The 16,056-nt window shown below is 38.3% G+C and overlaps 2 protein-coding genes across 2 annotated transcripts in view; one reads left to right on the top strand and one right to left on the bottom strand.

Moving 5' to 3' along the window:
- The window catches only part of mark1 (MAP/microtubule affinity-regulating kinase 1), a 31,965-nt gene extending 18,401 nt beyond the window's left edge, over nucleotides 1-13,564 (top strand). Inside the window, exons 8-18 of the mRNA XM_024289646.2 lie at nucleotides 586-720; nucleotides 1,840-1,941; nucleotides 2,097-2,216; nucleotides 3,302-3,401; nucleotides 4,139-4,251; nucleotides 5,517-5,652; nucleotides 5,736-5,869; nucleotides 6,624-6,709; nucleotides 6,780-6,929; nucleotides 7,008-7,274; nucleotides 9,168-13,564. Coding sequence (XP_024145414.1) covers nucleotides 586-720; nucleotides 1,840-1,941; nucleotides 2,097-2,216; nucleotides 3,302-3,401; nucleotides 4,139-4,251; nucleotides 5,517-5,652; nucleotides 5,736-5,869; nucleotides 6,624-6,709; nucleotides 6,780-6,929; nucleotides 7,008-7,274; nucleotides 9,168-9,510 — 1,686 coding nt within the window. The 3' untranslated portion in view covers nucleotides 9,511-13,564. The remainder of the gene's footprint in view (nucleotides 1-585; nucleotides 721-1,839; nucleotides 1,942-2,096; nucleotides 2,217-3,301; nucleotides 3,402-4,138; nucleotides 4,252-5,516; nucleotides 5,653-5,735; nucleotides 5,870-6,623; nucleotides 6,710-6,779; nucleotides 6,930-7,007; nucleotides 7,275-9,167) is intronic.
- Nucleotides 13,565-15,256: 1,692 nt separating this feature from the next.
- zgc:172076 overlaps nucleotides 15,257-16,056 on the bottom strand; it is a 6,739-nt gene continuing 5,939 nt past the window's right edge. The window contains exon 9 of the mRNA XM_024290030.2: nucleotides 15,257-15,576. Coding sequence (XP_024145798.1) covers nucleotides 15,416-15,576 — 161 coding nt within the window. The 3' untranslated portion in view covers nucleotides 15,257-15,415. The remainder of the gene's footprint in view (nucleotides 15,577-16,056) is intronic.

Genomic DNA, 16,056 nt, shown 5'->3' with positions numbered 1-16,056 from the left:
TTCGAGCTGAATTATAATGTATGTGTAAACAAACAAAAACATTGTTATCCCAACATACAAGTGTTAAAACGTATATGTGCACATTAACACTCTGAATATAAGATTTTAATGTGTATTTTGTATGGTTGTAGGCGAGTATATATGTGTCCACAAACTCAAAATAAATATAATATTTAACACGTTTTTTTGTAACTTTGATGGCAGCCAAATAGTTCTGAATTTTCTCCTCCTGAACTTTATTGTTATGTAACTGGTGATTTTTCTTAAACACTTTTAATGTTAACGAGGTTTCTCTAATTTGGTGATTTTTTTTTTTGTTTGTTTTGTGAAAAAAGTGACTTTACACTAAAAATGAACACCAACAAAATATGTTGTTTGTAAAAAAAAAAATCAAATTATTTATAGATATTTTAAACCAGAATATCATGTACATTTGTAGATTATTTTTTTATAGGAATTCTTAAAATAATGAGATTTGTGTTGTTCTTTCAGAGAAAAAAAATTGACAAAACTGTAAGTTTTCTTGTTGTTTAGTCTGTTTCTCTGAAACGTTAATTTTGTATTTTTAACAACGTTCGCTCTCAGGCAGAGAACCTCCTGCTGGATGCCGACATGAACATCAAAATCGCGGACTTTGGCTTCAGTAACGAGTTCACGCTGGGCAGTAAGCTGGACACGTTCTGCGGCTCTCCTCCTTACGCTGCACCTGAGCTCTTCCAGGTGAGCTTTCACCTCCTGATCTCCATAGCAACACTCTGTTTCCTCAAACACCTCCACGTCTCTGTGTAGACCAGCTTAACTATTTCAGCCACAAAGGACATTTTGAAATTAGTCCAAAAATCTTATGAGGATAAAAACAAACTTCTTTCATATCAATGCATTAGCAAAAAACAAGAAAAAAATTCTAAAAGGGAGCTGAAAATGAAAGTGTATGGAGAGAAAATGGACTCACTGGATTTTTCTGTGTGTAATTCTTGATTGGTAACATGTGTCTACTTGTTTGTTTGTAACCTTGGATTTGTGTGTGCATATATGATCAAATCTTTAAAAAAGTACACACCAATCGCCAGATACGCACACACAAAACCACATCTAGGCAGAAATCATATTTCTCTATTCACGTCTTCAGGTTTCATGCGTAAATGATGCGTTTTAATGCTCCTAGAATGCTGGGTCATCAGAGTTTTCTTATCAGCAGTTACATTATTTGGAAAAACTTATATATGATGAAAATTAATACAAAAAACAATATATATAAATATATACATCTAAGAAAACTCGTATGACCCAGCATTCTAGCAGTATTTAAACGCATCTCTTACATACAAAACTGGACACATAGAAAGAGTCTCACATTTGATTTTTCTGCAGTTTTGTGTGTTTGTATCAGGCGATTGGTGTGTACTTTTTTATAGATTTGTGTGTGTAATAAGCTTTAAACTAGTGTAATTTGAAGTTGGGCGTGGCTAAATTTTATTTTGCTATTTTTGCACATGTGAATACACAATTACAAGTACACACAGGTACACACAAAATGCGTTGTTTGAGTTACAAATCAAGAATTACGCACACACAAATCCAGTGAGTCTATTTTCTCTCCGTACAAGTGGGGTTCACATCTTAAAAACCCACATTTCTTGGCCCTTCATCTAATTTTTGTTTCCTAGTTTTTGTCAGGTCTGTACTCTGATGTGTTTCATGAGACAAGAGGATGCTTTTACTTCTCTACAGTCGTTTTAAATGCTAGGAACATCAATTATTAAGTAGAAATGGAGCAAAGAAGTCTGCAAGTCACTGATAGAGTGGGCCTCTGGGTAATGTAGTTCTGTACTTCTGCAGGGTAAAAAATATGACGGGCCAGAGGTGGACATCTGGAGTTTGGGAGTGATTCTCTACACGCTGGTCAGTGGCTCGCTGCCCTTCGATGGACAGAACCTCAAGGTTTGAACAAACAAATCTCAGTTTTTTATGCTTTTTATGACTAAAGTATTTTTAAGGGACTTTTGTGTCATAAAAGCAGCATTCAAACTTCTATTGTCCTCCAGCTCGGTCAAACATTTCCCCAAACAAAGACGTGTATCCATGTTTGTTTGCAGGAACTGAGGGAGCGGGTTCTCCGAGGAAAGTACCGAATCCCCTTCTACATGTCGACCGACTGTGAAAATCTGCTGAAGAAGCTGCTGGTTCTAAACCCGGGGAAACGGGGCAGCATGCCGGTAAAACTCTCAAAGGAGTAGAAGTCTGCAAAGTTCATTCTCTTTACTCCGTTTAAAAAGTTGCTTTTGCACAAATAGATTTAATAAAATCAATTGTTTTAACAGTAAAGGTAGTAAGTTTGTTAAATTAATAATTGTGTAACTTTATATAGCATTCACACAACAGTGATTTTTCTGCAAATTTCTGTTCGTTTATCAGCACAAAAAAACTCAATCACACTTTCGGCGATTTCAACATTCTTGGTATCAAAACGTTCAGCTCATTCAGCTTGTGTTTTTAGAATTTATAAACTTTATAGTTTTTGAAATATTGAAAAAAATGTGCCCCATAGGAAATTATTGAGAAATGAAATCCTTCAAAAACTTTGCACTTTGAAACTTATAAACTTCTGCAAACTTTCAGCTGGAGGCACCGTTCAGATTTAAAATGTTCAGCAACGACTTGGAATTTAGCTTTTTATTTTAGCGACATGCTAGCTGTTTTTGGCTAATTTAATCCTTTCCAGTTTTTCATAGCTAATTTTGAGTTTAGCTAATATATTAGCATTATGCTATCTCTTTTCTCAAAATTTGATTTTTTTTTTTCATTTTTTGTTTGTGGCTAATTTTGAGTTTTGCTAATATTTTAGCATTACCCCAGATGTTTTGTCAAAATTAGACTTTTTTAAAGTTATGTAAGCAAATTTGGAGTTTTACTAATATTTTAGCATCTGTCAAAATTAGACTTTTTCATTTTTTTGTGGCTATTTTAGAGTTTAGCTAAAATGTTAGCATTATGCTATTTGTCAAAAAAATACTTTTTTCCATTGTTTTGACTAATTTTGAGTTTAGCTAATATTTGAGCACTATGCTAGCTGTTTTGGCAAAATTTGAGATTTTTCCAGTTTTCGGCTAATTTGGCTTTTAACTAATATTTTGGCAAGCTTTCAGCTATCAGCTTGCACACTTTTAGCCATCAGTTTCAGCATGTTCAGCAATCTGCTCTGCCATCTCCAGCAGCCACATTCAGCTTACAACATTCACACTTGCATTATCGCAGGTAATGCTATAAATCTAGTCGCATCTGTGTTTGTTTTTCTTCTCAGCAAATCATGAAGGATCGGTGGATGAATGCGGGGCACGAGGAGGCGGAGATGAAGCCGTTCTCTGAACCAGAACAAGACTTCAGTGACCTGAAGCGCATCGGTCAGACACTACCTTCTTATAGGATAAATGCATTTTGGTCTTTTAAGACTTTAATTGAGTTAATTTTATTTTTTTCATATTTTCAGTATATTTCTGAACTTAACTGTACTTTTATAACAAGAACATATCACTGTTTTGCAACAAAAAAGGAAAAAAATTTATTCAAACTTTTTCAAAAATTTGTACTTTATCAGGAATTTATCACTAGTATTAGTTTTAAGTACAAGTTTGTCAAAAGTGTAAAAATGTTTGTAATTCTTATTAAATCAAGATAGTTGATGTATAGTCGGCATAAACATACATATCTGTAAAATACTAAACAAAGAAATTACTTCCCATTAAATTTATTTTATTTTATTCTTGCAACTTTTTTGTAAAAAACATTTAAAACTAATATATGAAAAAATATAGATTTCACATCAAAATATATTGATAACTAAGATCCAGTCAAACATTTACAGTTTTTTTTTCCTCTTATATTATTGTTCCCACTGTGTGTGGCTGTGTAACCCCAGACTCAAACTCACTAGATCACTTTATTTTAGGCTGTTTTTCCTCATTTAACCTCCTTTTAGACACTCGATTTAAAACAACAACAACAAAAAAAAACAATAGCTTCAATTAATTCTTTATGAATCTAAAAAATCTTCACTATTTTCCATCTAAAACTGTGTTGTAGAGATTGTGATCTGCTGTTGTGTTTTGTCAAACATAGCTGAGTGTCTGTGTGCTTTTAGAGCTGATGGAGGCCATGGGCTTCTCCTCGAATGAGGTGAAGAAGGCGCTGGATGGTCAGAAATACAACGAGGCGACTGCAACGTATCTGCTGCTGGGGATGAAATCTTCAGAGGTTTTTGATGTTTGTTGTTTTGATCTTTTCAACAGGTTGGTTCAAAACCAGCGTGAACACTGCTTGATTGGTCCATGATGACAAATACTATCCAATGACATAGTATGGCAAATAATATGCAAAAAACATTATGATTTTTTCCCCTGATTTAGCCTAAATTAAAACATTGTCAACAGGTAGGAAAAAGTATCCAATATGGCTGCTCTATGCGAAGATTTTCATCCTGATCTTCCATCCATTTTCTTAATCTGCTGCGGTAGTGGAGTTGATGGAAATTGTCCCGGCTACTGTTGAGTGAAGGCGAGATCTGCCTTGGACACGTCACTAGTCTGTCACAGACCCCATGAAATTGGAGCAATCGAGTTCGCTACGCTAGCTAGCCACCTATTGGAAAGCGTAGCAGCTAGCAGCAGAGCTAGTTAGCTTTTTACCGTCTGCTGGGCAGCAGAGCTTCCTCTGCTGGCCCTCGGGTAGACGGAGAACTGCCGCGGGTGTCGCTGTAGCGAGTTTATTTCTTTGGTTAACACAGGACAGAAATTCTTCAAACTGGAACACAGACAGACGGAAGTAACGTTTTTACTCTAGGTTCACACTGGAAGTGCCGCGGAGCAGAGTGTGAGCGGCGTCCTTAAGTCACACCAGACGCGCTTATTCTGACAGGCGCTAGAGCTTTTTTTTTGTTTTTTGCCATCAGGGGTAAATTAATAACCAAAAGATATTGTCCCATGTTCTGCTAAGAAGAAGCAAGTAGTTAGTAGGTCTACTCTTCTTTCATTTATCTGTTGTTGAGACACACGGAGGGAAGTGTGTGTGTGTTGTGATTGTATGTTTATTTTCATCTCTACAATCTTTTTAGATACAAAAACATGATCACATTTGTCAATCGCTTTTTTTTATTGTGAAAAGGGGGGGCGGGGCTTGGAATCATATCCCATTTGAGGGAGGATCTGGTGACTTGTCCACAGATGCAATAGCATTGAAACTAAAAGAATCCAGAGATTCTTGGTAAACAACAAAGTGACATTTTAAGAAGCATAAAAAAAGGGAAAAATACTAAATAAATTTGACTAAAAGCTATATAAATGTTATTAAATGTATTATGTGATTTAATACTCAAGTCTTATCCTTATTTTTTTGTTAAACATGTTCTCTGATTTGAAATTTATGTCTAAGAAATTAAAGGGATGGAGAAAAAAATCGGCTAAAATTGAAAATCAAATCTGTGATAAACTGATCCTGATTCTGTTTTTGTGTCTCACTAAAAGTTTGAAGTCTCCGCTGAGCCTCCCTGTAACATCCAGAGGACCCGGCCCGTCAGCGACTTTAACGGCTCCAGCCGCTCGCCTGCACACCCCCGCATTGTGGCGACCACTCAGAAACAGCGCCGTTTCAGCGACCACGGTGACAAACGAGCTGACGTTTAACGCTCACACACACATCCCTTACGTTTTTTCTAAACTTTTATTTCATCTTGTTTCGCTCAGTGGCGCCCTCCATCCCCCCGCCCGTATCGCACACCAAGCGCTCTCATGCCAACAGTGTGGACAGCGAGAAGAAGGACGAACCGGCGTCACCAATGGGAGCTCAGGACCGCAGGAAGTCAGCCACAGCCTCAGGGGTGAGACGGTCTGATGAGCCGTTTGAGGGGTGAAAGTCACAAAACCAGAAAACCTCATATAACCAAACCTGCTGAAATCTTTTTGCTCGTTTCTCAAAACTTGGAAAACTTAATGGAAACACGTTGATCACCCTCAGTCTGTTCAAGTGTCTGGTTTTTAGTTCTTCATTGTCAAGTTGTACTGTAGGGAACCGGTGGTGTTAAGTCCCAAAGCGCAAGAGATTTGGCTTGGTGGCGGAGACTCAAAGATTTAATTTTATCAAATGGATCAAGACAAAACCGCATGACAAAATGAAAAGGTAACACAGCACATGACCTGACAAGGATGGACTGAAAGTCAGACCGATGGAATTAATGAGGGAAATGAACTGAAATGAAGACAGTTGTGGATCGACGATTCAAAACAAAACATGACCAAAACCACAACATAATTGCTGCGCCTCCATATCGAGAGCAGCCAGTTAAAGTAGTTTGAGCATCTTGTCCGGATGCCTCCTGGACGCCTCCCTGGAGAGGTGTTCTGGGTATGGAAGCCCCGGGGAAGACCCAGGACACTCTGGAGAGACTGCATCCCTCTGCTTCTGCTGGCCTGGCAACCCCTCGGGGTCCCCCTCAGAGGAGCTGGAGGAAGTGTCTGGAGGGGAGAGGGAAGTCTGGACATCTCTGCTTAGACTGCTGCCCCCGCGACCCGATGGATGCTTTGAGCAGTGCAGCCTATAGGGGGCGATGCCAACTTCTGCTTTCTATATTTCAGAGCATAATTCGGAGAAATACATACGTTTATGAGAGGAACAGCACCGATCGACACTCAGCTGTTATACCAAGTGTGAAGGACAACAGGTGAGATGCATTCTGGGAATTTCTGTTTCCTAATTGTAGACAGTCTCTTCATTTTCTGGATGTCTTTTAGTCTACCTGAAGTACCTGCTGCATCCCCTGTTCCATCGCCGGGGGCAACCGTCTCCTCCATACGCCCTCGACACGTCAAGTCCATGTCAGCATCTGGACATCCCATAAAGTCCAGCCTGCCTCCTATTGACGACAACGCCGAGTATCAGAGGTAACCGGGCTCACTGCTAGTGCCACACCAGTTCTTTTCTGTCGCTATGGTAACAAAACGCTCTCCTGTTACACCCAGCTCCCAACACCCGGCTCCATCTTCACCCTCAGCCTTCAGCGTCACCAGTAGCAGCAGCACAACGCCGGACCGCGGACGCTTCTCCCGTGGCTCCTCCAGTCGCTCCACCTTCCACGGAGCCCAGCTCAGAGAGCGTCGGCCTGCCACCTACAACGGCCCGCCGGCCTCGCCCAGCATGCTACAGCACACCACTGCTTCGATGGCCATGCCGCATCGCGGTAACTCCTCCTCCATCATCGGCAAGTTCACCTCAAAGTTTGTACGAAGGTCAGTAACAGCTGAGAAACATCTGAGCTCCAACGTGGGCACCTGGTAGAAGTCTGTGTGTATCGCTTTAACACCCGAGATGTCGCCGGTGACGCCTAAATACCAAACACTTCTATGACTACCGTAAAGCTTTGATACTTTAATGTGAATTTATTTGCAGAGTTCTACAAAAGCGTCAGTAATCACGTCTCCATGTCTGGGTTCATGAGATCATTCAGAGCTACAGTTAGCTTCACCATCTGCTACAGTAGCTGCAACTGAATGACGGCCGCTCTCAGCGGTACTTCCATCTCACTGTGACCTAGTTTGAGGACCTACTGTCCCACATTAGTCAGAGGAGGGAAAAAATAAACTTAAGAATTAAACTAAAGAATCTTTTTATTATTGTTTTAATGCAAATCTGGAAAACGATCAGATTGTCCTCCATGTTGGTTTTTGGCTCCACCCACGATCACTTCATGAATACGAAACTAGACACCACTTATGCACGAATTGCATTTGGTGGTTCAGTAAGGAAACTGCAGAGTTGGAACTGTGATTTTAATGACTCTCAACACCTAAAATAAAGCAGTTGTTTAACCTTTTAACACCAGAGCTTTAGTTCCAATATTTATAATCTTTTGACTACCGTAAATCTATAACTGCTTACACAAAAAACGTAATTCCTACTGACTCTGAAGCGGAGAAAGGCAGCTTTAAGCTAAAATACAACATATTGCATAAACAGCTGATTCATGTAGATTGTTTAAACAGTTGAAGAGTTACGGTAAATCAAAGAATGTGTGTTATGTAAGTGTTGCCAGAGACATCTCCAGTGCTTAAAATGGTTAATAACAAAAATAAAGTACTAAAAATCGATTAAATCGTTCTTTTGTGACTATAGCAGGATAATGCTAAACAAAGTGTGCATTATCATAAATTAACACACGCCGTGGAAGCCTCAACCGTCTGATGTGAATTGCTTTAATTTCTAATAATGCACACTTTGACGGGCATTATCCCTTACTTAAATAGCTTTTATTTTAAAAACTACTTGTTTCTATTCACAATTAAACTAGTTTTGCTTTATCTTTTAGAGTGCCCTTTTAACTACAGTCTGAACAATTATTCACATTTATACACTTTTTTCACTATACCAAAAAAAAGGAAAAAAAATACTCTAAAAATGTTCTAAAAAAGAACCAACATTACCTTTTGTGTGTGTGTGTAATGTAAACTGATTATTATGAAATTTATTTTTTTAAATTGAACGGACTTCATTTATTCACTGTACATTTTCATTTTATGATTTTTTTTCCCCTAAATCAGTTAAACTGTTTTATAAATAATCATTTATTTTGTATTTTTGGTGATGCTCAAACACAAAATCTTTAACTTACTGTAACTTTTCGACTGTTAACATAATAATTCCAGTAGATTTTGAAGGAGATAAGCGGCTCGTGCCGCTTTTCTCCTTCAAAATCTACTGGAATTATTATGTTAACGGTTGAACAGTTGCAGTAAATCAAACATAAACACTGGATCTCGGGTGTTTAAAGGGTTAAAAGCTCAGCGAAAGAACATATTGATGTAAGTTAGTGCTACCACAAACGATTATTTTAATAGTTGACTAGTCCTAAATTAGCTGAAATAGCTAGCATGCTGCTGAAATATTAGCTAAACTCCAAAATAGCCTAAAAAATCTTAATAGATTACCACAATAGATTAATAAATCCAAAATAGTCCAAAAAGATAGCATAATGCCAGTATACATTTCAACTTTACTACACAATGACTTCATATAATATAAAGTGACGACTAATCGACTGTTTTAATAGTCGATTAGTCGACTAATCGTGTAAGTGACGGCGTCAGCACGCCTCTTGCTAACGCTGTGGGAGTTTCCTCCTGCAGGAGTTTCTCGGGCGAGCCCAAAGAGGAGGGCCGGGAGTCCAAACCTCGCTCTCTGCGCTTCACCTGGAGCATGAAGACCACGTCCTCCAAGGAGGCGGGGGACATGATGAAGGAGATCCGAAGGGTTCTGGACGCCAACAACTGCGACTACGAGCAGCGCGAGCGCTATTTGCTGTTCTGCGTGCACGGAGACGCTCGCCAGGACAGTCTGGTCCAATGGGAAATGGAGGTGTGCAAACTGCCCCGCCTTTCACTCAACGGCGTGCGTTTTAAGAGAATTTCCGGAACGTCTATAGCCTTCAAAAATATTGCCTCTAAAGTAGCCAACGAGCTCAGACTCTGACGCGACGGAGGAGGTTCTTGATGTGGTTTGACGGAAGGAACTGTTGACTCAAAGAAACTGTAGCCTCTTATTCTCAACAATCTTTGTTTCTTTCATGTTGATGCAGCAGAAACCAAATCAGAATGTTGCACAGATATGCAGCTGATACTTTAGAACTCCTCAGAACCAGAACAAACTCTGTAGTGACGACGTGGAAGCTGTGCCTCAGTGTTCCCGAGCAAAACCTCATGGACGTTCTTCACCTTCACCTGCTCCTAAAAGAATTAGAGTTTAAAGACCCACTCCGATCCTCTTTTGATCTGTTTTCAAGCAGAGGTCTTTTAATTAGGATGAGTCCGTTTTAAGCCAAAAAAGGAAAAAAAATGCATTTTCTAAGACAGTTTCTGCAGAATAGCATTGGTTTATTAGAAATTTGCCTCTGAGTAGTAGACCGTTAGTGCAGAGCAACCCCGCCCCCTCTTTTCTCCTCGTTACTGAGATTGTTCACATGGTCTCCTATCTAGGTTAGAGCTTCTCATCTATCCGGGCGTAAAGTTTTGACCCAAACTCCATTTCAAACGAGGAAAACAAATGTGTAGATGAGGAGGGAATTTGTAGCTCGCCCAGAATATTCTCTACATAACAAATACAATCTTTTTCAAACTGTATTTTTTTCATCTGCTCCTGATTCACAATAATTCGAATAAATATAATCTCAGAAATCTTACTTTACTTCAAATATGTCCTCCATTCTCATAAATACGCCCAAACGACATGTTAAAAACACCGTTTTCCTCGGAGTGGGTCTTTAAACCTTGAGGGGAAATCTGGGTTCCATCTCTGCTCATCTGCATGTCATCGCGTTCTTCAGCCCATCGCCTGATTGCATCCTGAGGTCTGGATGGAAACATGAGTCTGTGCAGCCGTCCAGCATGTGAACTAAACTGAACCCATCTGCTCACAGCTTTCTGACACTCCAAAGCTTCTTCCTTCAGCCAAAAACCAGTTGGAGAACCATCCAAGTCATCTGCTAATCAGAGACTAAAGCTTTTATTAGACAGAGTTAGTCAACCAAAGACCAGTTCAGCCAAAATTGTTTCACTTTGATTCTCTTAAAATAGCAGCAGCTTCACATTCAGGTTCAAAACCTGCAGAAAGAGTTACAATAAAATTATTCTAAATCCACACAAACATTTGCTTGTGACAATAATCCATAAATGTCAATGTTTATGACAGTCATTTACTCAAACTTTTACTTTCTTTGCTTAAAAACAACCAAAAGACAGTAAAATTTAGCATCACAAATGCAAACAGACGTGATTGAATAAATATTCTGCGTTCAGAAATGAATCAAAAGGATGTGTGTTAAAGACAGACTTAATATGGGAACGTGCACGAGGATATTTTTCATCTCCGTCCAGCAATGACTCACTCTTTTTTTTATTGGTGGATCAATCGGTCTGTTTCAAGTTTTTTTTAATGTTATTTATTTATTATTTGTTTTCTGTCAGAAATTACTCAAAATATTAATTGTTAACAAAATGTATGGAACAAAATCAGATCAGGAAAGTCAGTAAATATATTACAAAAGAACATGTTCAAATCCTTGAAAAACAACCATCACTTCACAGCAACCTTTACTTATTCTGCAGAAACAGGAGGATTCAATCCTGCATCAAGAATAAGCTTCCCACACACGATTATGGCATGTCCAGGCTTCCGTAGTTTGGTTTCATGTGGGGAGAAAACAAAAACACTTCTAAATAAGTGATTTCTTTGATTTTTGGATTTGATTAAAAAAAAGATTAAAGCAGGAAACTGTTGCAGCTCCAAAACATGAAATAGAGTTTAATAACATTCTGAACAAAAACAATTCATGTTTGAAACTGAAAGAACAATTTCGAAATTTCCCCCAAAAAATGTCTTATATGAGTTACTGCTTAAATCCACACATTTTTTATTATTATTTACTGATTTAATTTCAAACAAATGTTGATTTGATTCAGAATCGATCTATAACTAAATCCAGAGACTATTATTTGCAGAGCCTTCATGATAAAAACTGACGTTAGATCTGGATTAGAGGCTTCAAACGTTCAGCTGCAACTGATTCTTGATGGAAAGTTTTTTACATTTATTTATGTTTTTAGGTTTTTTCTTCTTTTCATTTGTGAAATGTTCATCTCATTCTCACTTTTGCTCTAAAACTGAATGCATTTCTGAGAGAATATTTCCAAAACATTTTTTAGTCAAAAATCAGATTTGTTGAAGTTTTTTATTCTTTCTTCTTCTTTCATCTGTTCATACTACTTCTGAAGCTGCGTTCACATCGCCCTCGGCAACATGTAACTTCTAACAAAAAGTATAAGTAAACTGTGTTCTCATGTTTTTGCGAACGAACATTTTTGAGATCTACGTACAAACCTGGTGTCCACTGGAACATGCTTTGAGAGTTTGAACTTTAACCAATCAGGGACTTAGATTTAGTAGTGATGTTCCTTTTTAGGTCACAGAAGATAAACTTCGTTCTTTTCCAAAAGATAAATTCATAATTACTCATCTAAAATGTATTCATTTATATAAGAATTGTCAAAGAAAAAGCCTGGAACGAGATTTGTGAGATTTGCACCGCTTCGACATCTCACACCAAATCTCCTCCAACTGTAGGTGGCAGATGTGCTCAAATAAACAGTAGAAGAAGAAACAGAAGAAGCCCCTCCTGGCTTGTCCATTGTGAACATTGTGGGCTATGCTCAAGAAGGTGCTAAACGCAAGAGAATCTGGCCACAGAGAAAAAATATGGCGCTCGAACATGAATAGCAGGAAGTCCCTCTTCCTGCCGGAGCCGGCCGCCATAAGACATCATTTACGCCCAAACTCCGGTTTAAGCTTTTTTCCCCTTTGACATACTGTAACTGCTTATGTGATTCACAGAGAAAAAGCAGCTTTTCACCCGAGGTGAACGGTGTAGTTATGAAAAATTTGAACACTTGTTAATTTTGACTTTACAGAAATAAAACGATTAGAATTCTCTGTTCCATTTGAAGCTCATCTTTCAGGCTAAACTGTTAAACAGTTACAGTTTATTCACATTTAAAAGCTTAAAAGCTGATAGTTCTGAAAAGGTTAAAAATGTCATTTTTTTAAAGGGTTTCTTAAAATGTCCTCTTACGCAACCGGCTAAAGTTCCAAAAATCACCCCTCCGGCTAGAGATTGTTTCTGTCTCCATGTTGCGTGTGACCAGACGCCGCTCGCTAAACGAGCCATCGTGAACACAAGTATAAACTAAAGCCGGCATTGTCCCCGGTGTGAACGTAGCTTCAGAGAAACTCATGTTTGCTCGTTCAAACTCAGATAAAAGCGTCAGCCGAGCTTTTAAAACAGAAGTCCCTTCAGTCAGATCATCATAAAGCACTGAGACACTTACGTTGCGTCTTCATTGCTTTTGTTGGCATCGATGTGTCCCATGAGCAGATCTGAACCCACAACTCTCAGGTCTTCTAATAAGACAGTAGATGATGTTGTGACGGGACAGAGGACGTGGATTGTGTTTGATTGTGTTGTAGCTCTCTAACGAACACGATGACACTGATGCACTTGTTGAGTTCATTTAAAACGCTAAAGGTGCTAAATTTGTTTTTCCAGCTTTTTTCCTGCACTGCTGTGACCCCTCCACACGTCTCACGTTCATTTGCACTATAACTTCTGAAGTTGTCCGTTTTCTGTTTGTCGTTGACGTTCGTCTGGCTGATGTGCTCACGGATTGTGCAACAGCCAGCTGTTGCCTCTGTAGCGGTTCGTTGTGCGGTGCCTCTCCAGAAGATGCTCGTGGTGTTGTGCTTCTTCACCTAGAATGTGGACGGGAACAAAGACGTGTTTGTCCGGATATGTAATCATCACTATGTTTGGCACTGTCCAACTGTAACTCTGAGCCTCTAACTTTAACGTAGCGTTCACCTCAGTTGTAGATGAACCTGCAGGTGACTGACGGACCGTCAGCAGCAGGACTGTAGCAGAAGTGAAGCTGTTATGGATTCATTTGGAATAAAAAGGAGCAGTGGGAAACATTCGAAAGCATGAGTTATTTGTTGGGTTTATGTGTGATTTTTGTGGTTTAAGCGTTTTATTAGCAGGTCGTCGACGTTCTCAGGAGTCCAGACAGCAACAGGTCATATCAAAACGTGAAGATTCATTTATCAAAACAACAACAAATTCATCCAGGATGCTTAAAATCAGCAGGTAAGAACAAAGAAAAGCAACAAATCATAATGTTCAAACCATGTTTTATTTAATAAACCTTTATCATCACAACATCAAAATATTAAAAATGAAAAAACAAAGATTAAATCAAAATATAGAACTCTAAAAGTAAAAACAATGTAAAAGCCGTGTGCAGCGTTCTATGACCCGTAGGCGCCCCTCTTGACTCGCCCTGATTGGCTGAGCAGCTGCTACACGCCCCTCCCCCCCCCCGCCCCGTCACCCTGGTCAGAGCTGCATGTTATTGTTTTAATTCCAAAAATGTAGTACCTCGTTTATCTCCATAGCAACCATTGTATTTTTTGGTCGCCTGGGGCTGACGAACGGATCGGTGTCACTTTTAGAGGAATTAGGGGAAGTAAATTTTTGCATTTCCTTGGCAACTGAGGCTTTTTGTTAGCCATGCCCACATTCCTAATATGGTCGTTTTGTAAGTTATATTTTTATGTTTAGCTTGAGCCAAAAACGTATTTATTGAATTTTGTACAAATGTGGCAAGCAACAGGGAAACACAACTTTTGTTTTCTTTTCTGATATTGAAGAAAAATATAAAAATTGCCAAATTGCACAATTTGCCACTAAATGGCCGCCAAGTCGAAGGTCCATTTTTTCTTTTTTTTTTTTGGATGTGTGCAATAATTTATGTTCTTTACTATAATAACGTGAAGAATCCCAAATACACTGTTTTCTACTGTTATTAAAGCCTAAAGTGGACATGTGACCCGTGCACACACATCCAAATATGGCACCAACATTAAACCTCCAGGTTCAGTGTCTTGCCCAAGAACATTTTGACACATGGGAGGGAATTGAACCTGCAGTATTCTGGTTGGAGGTTGACCGCTCTTCCTCTGTAGCACAGCTGTAACTTAGTATTCAAAATATGTTGTCTATCTAATGAAAATTAATTGTTTAATTCCATAAAGAGGTGTTCATAGAATGGAATAAACTGATCAAACTGATCAATCACTCAAATTAGTTTTACATTCTTCAATAAAATGGCATCTTTATTTTAAAGGTTTTAGCACACCTTTTCTAGAATATCTTTCTAAAGTTTGAAGCCCTTTTTTCAACACTTTCTCAGGTAAAACTTCATAAAACTTTTGTTTAGTTTAGGAAGAAAAAAAACAGCTTTAAAACTGAAAAATACATATTTTTAACAATGCATCTGAATGCTGTCCAACACCTGGACAGGTAGAACAAATGTTAAAAGGAACACAATCACACAAAATGAAATGTTTGGAAAGCTTCAAACTCTCAAAATAAAATTGAAATAAATTTATTTTTTCACCAAAAAAAGAAAACCAACTGGTCTGGAGACCTGCGACAGAAATGGCCTAAACATGATTTAATCTTAAAACATTTTAGGTTGACAAAAAACAGCTGGATCTCATTATACTTCAAATTGATTCAATAAACATTTAAAAGTGTAAAAACTGCTTTATTCAACGAGGAAAACGAAATGTTACACAAACGTTGTCCATCAAACACTGATGAAAAAGGATGCAGACTGTCACTATTGTGGTTTTTATTTGTAACATTTCTAATCAAAATGTATATCAGTGGAGTTGATTATCCGTTTGATTCTCTAACAACAAAAAGAATGAAGAACTCTATTTCCAAATGTCCGTCCTTCTTCCAGAGTGGCTCATTTCTCCTCCAGATCTACTTGTGTGAGGGCAGGAGCTCGTGGATGTCTGCGCAGGCCTGCAGCCGCTTCTCCATGGCGATGAGCAGCTTGACCCCGTCCACCACCAGCTGGGTCAGCTCCACCTCAGTCTGCCCGAAGGTCCTGGAGTTTGTCACTCTGTAAACCTCTGGGGATTCTTTTTAGAAAAGAGACAGAAAAAAGTTTGAATTGTTTTTTTAATGATCTATGCTAAAATCCTGCTTTACCGTTCACTCTAAATAAACATCTATAACGCAAAAAAAAAAAAAACATCTTTATTCATCTAATTGTGAGTCATTTACAAGGTGACCAAAATCTTTTTTTTTTTTTGCTAAAAGATAATCAATAAAAAAATTCAAAAACCGTATGATGAATGAGGAAAAATACTATTAAAATCTTCAAACCTTTAAGTTTTTACCAGATATACTATCAGAGAAGTAACTTATGTAGTGAAGGAATACTTCAACAAATGAGGATTTACTAAAAAAATAAATAAAAAATGTTTATATTCAGACATTTTAAAAATGAATAATTTAATGAAGAAATTTTTTTTTGTTTGTTTTTTCCCCATTTGTCTCATATAACTGGCGTCCTGTTCAGGGTGTACCTCACGCTTACCTGGTAGTAGCTGGGATTG

The sequence above is a fragment of the Oryzias melastigma genome, linkage group LG1, assembly GCF_002922805.2.
Source record: "Oryzias melastigma strain HK-1 linkage group LG1, ASM292280v2, whole genome shotgun sequence".
NCBI classification, from domain to species: Eukaryota; Metazoa; Chordata; class Actinopteri; order Beloniformes; family Adrianichthyidae; genus Oryzias; species Oryzias melastigma.
This window is presented reverse-complemented; position numbering and strand designations above follow the sequence as displayed.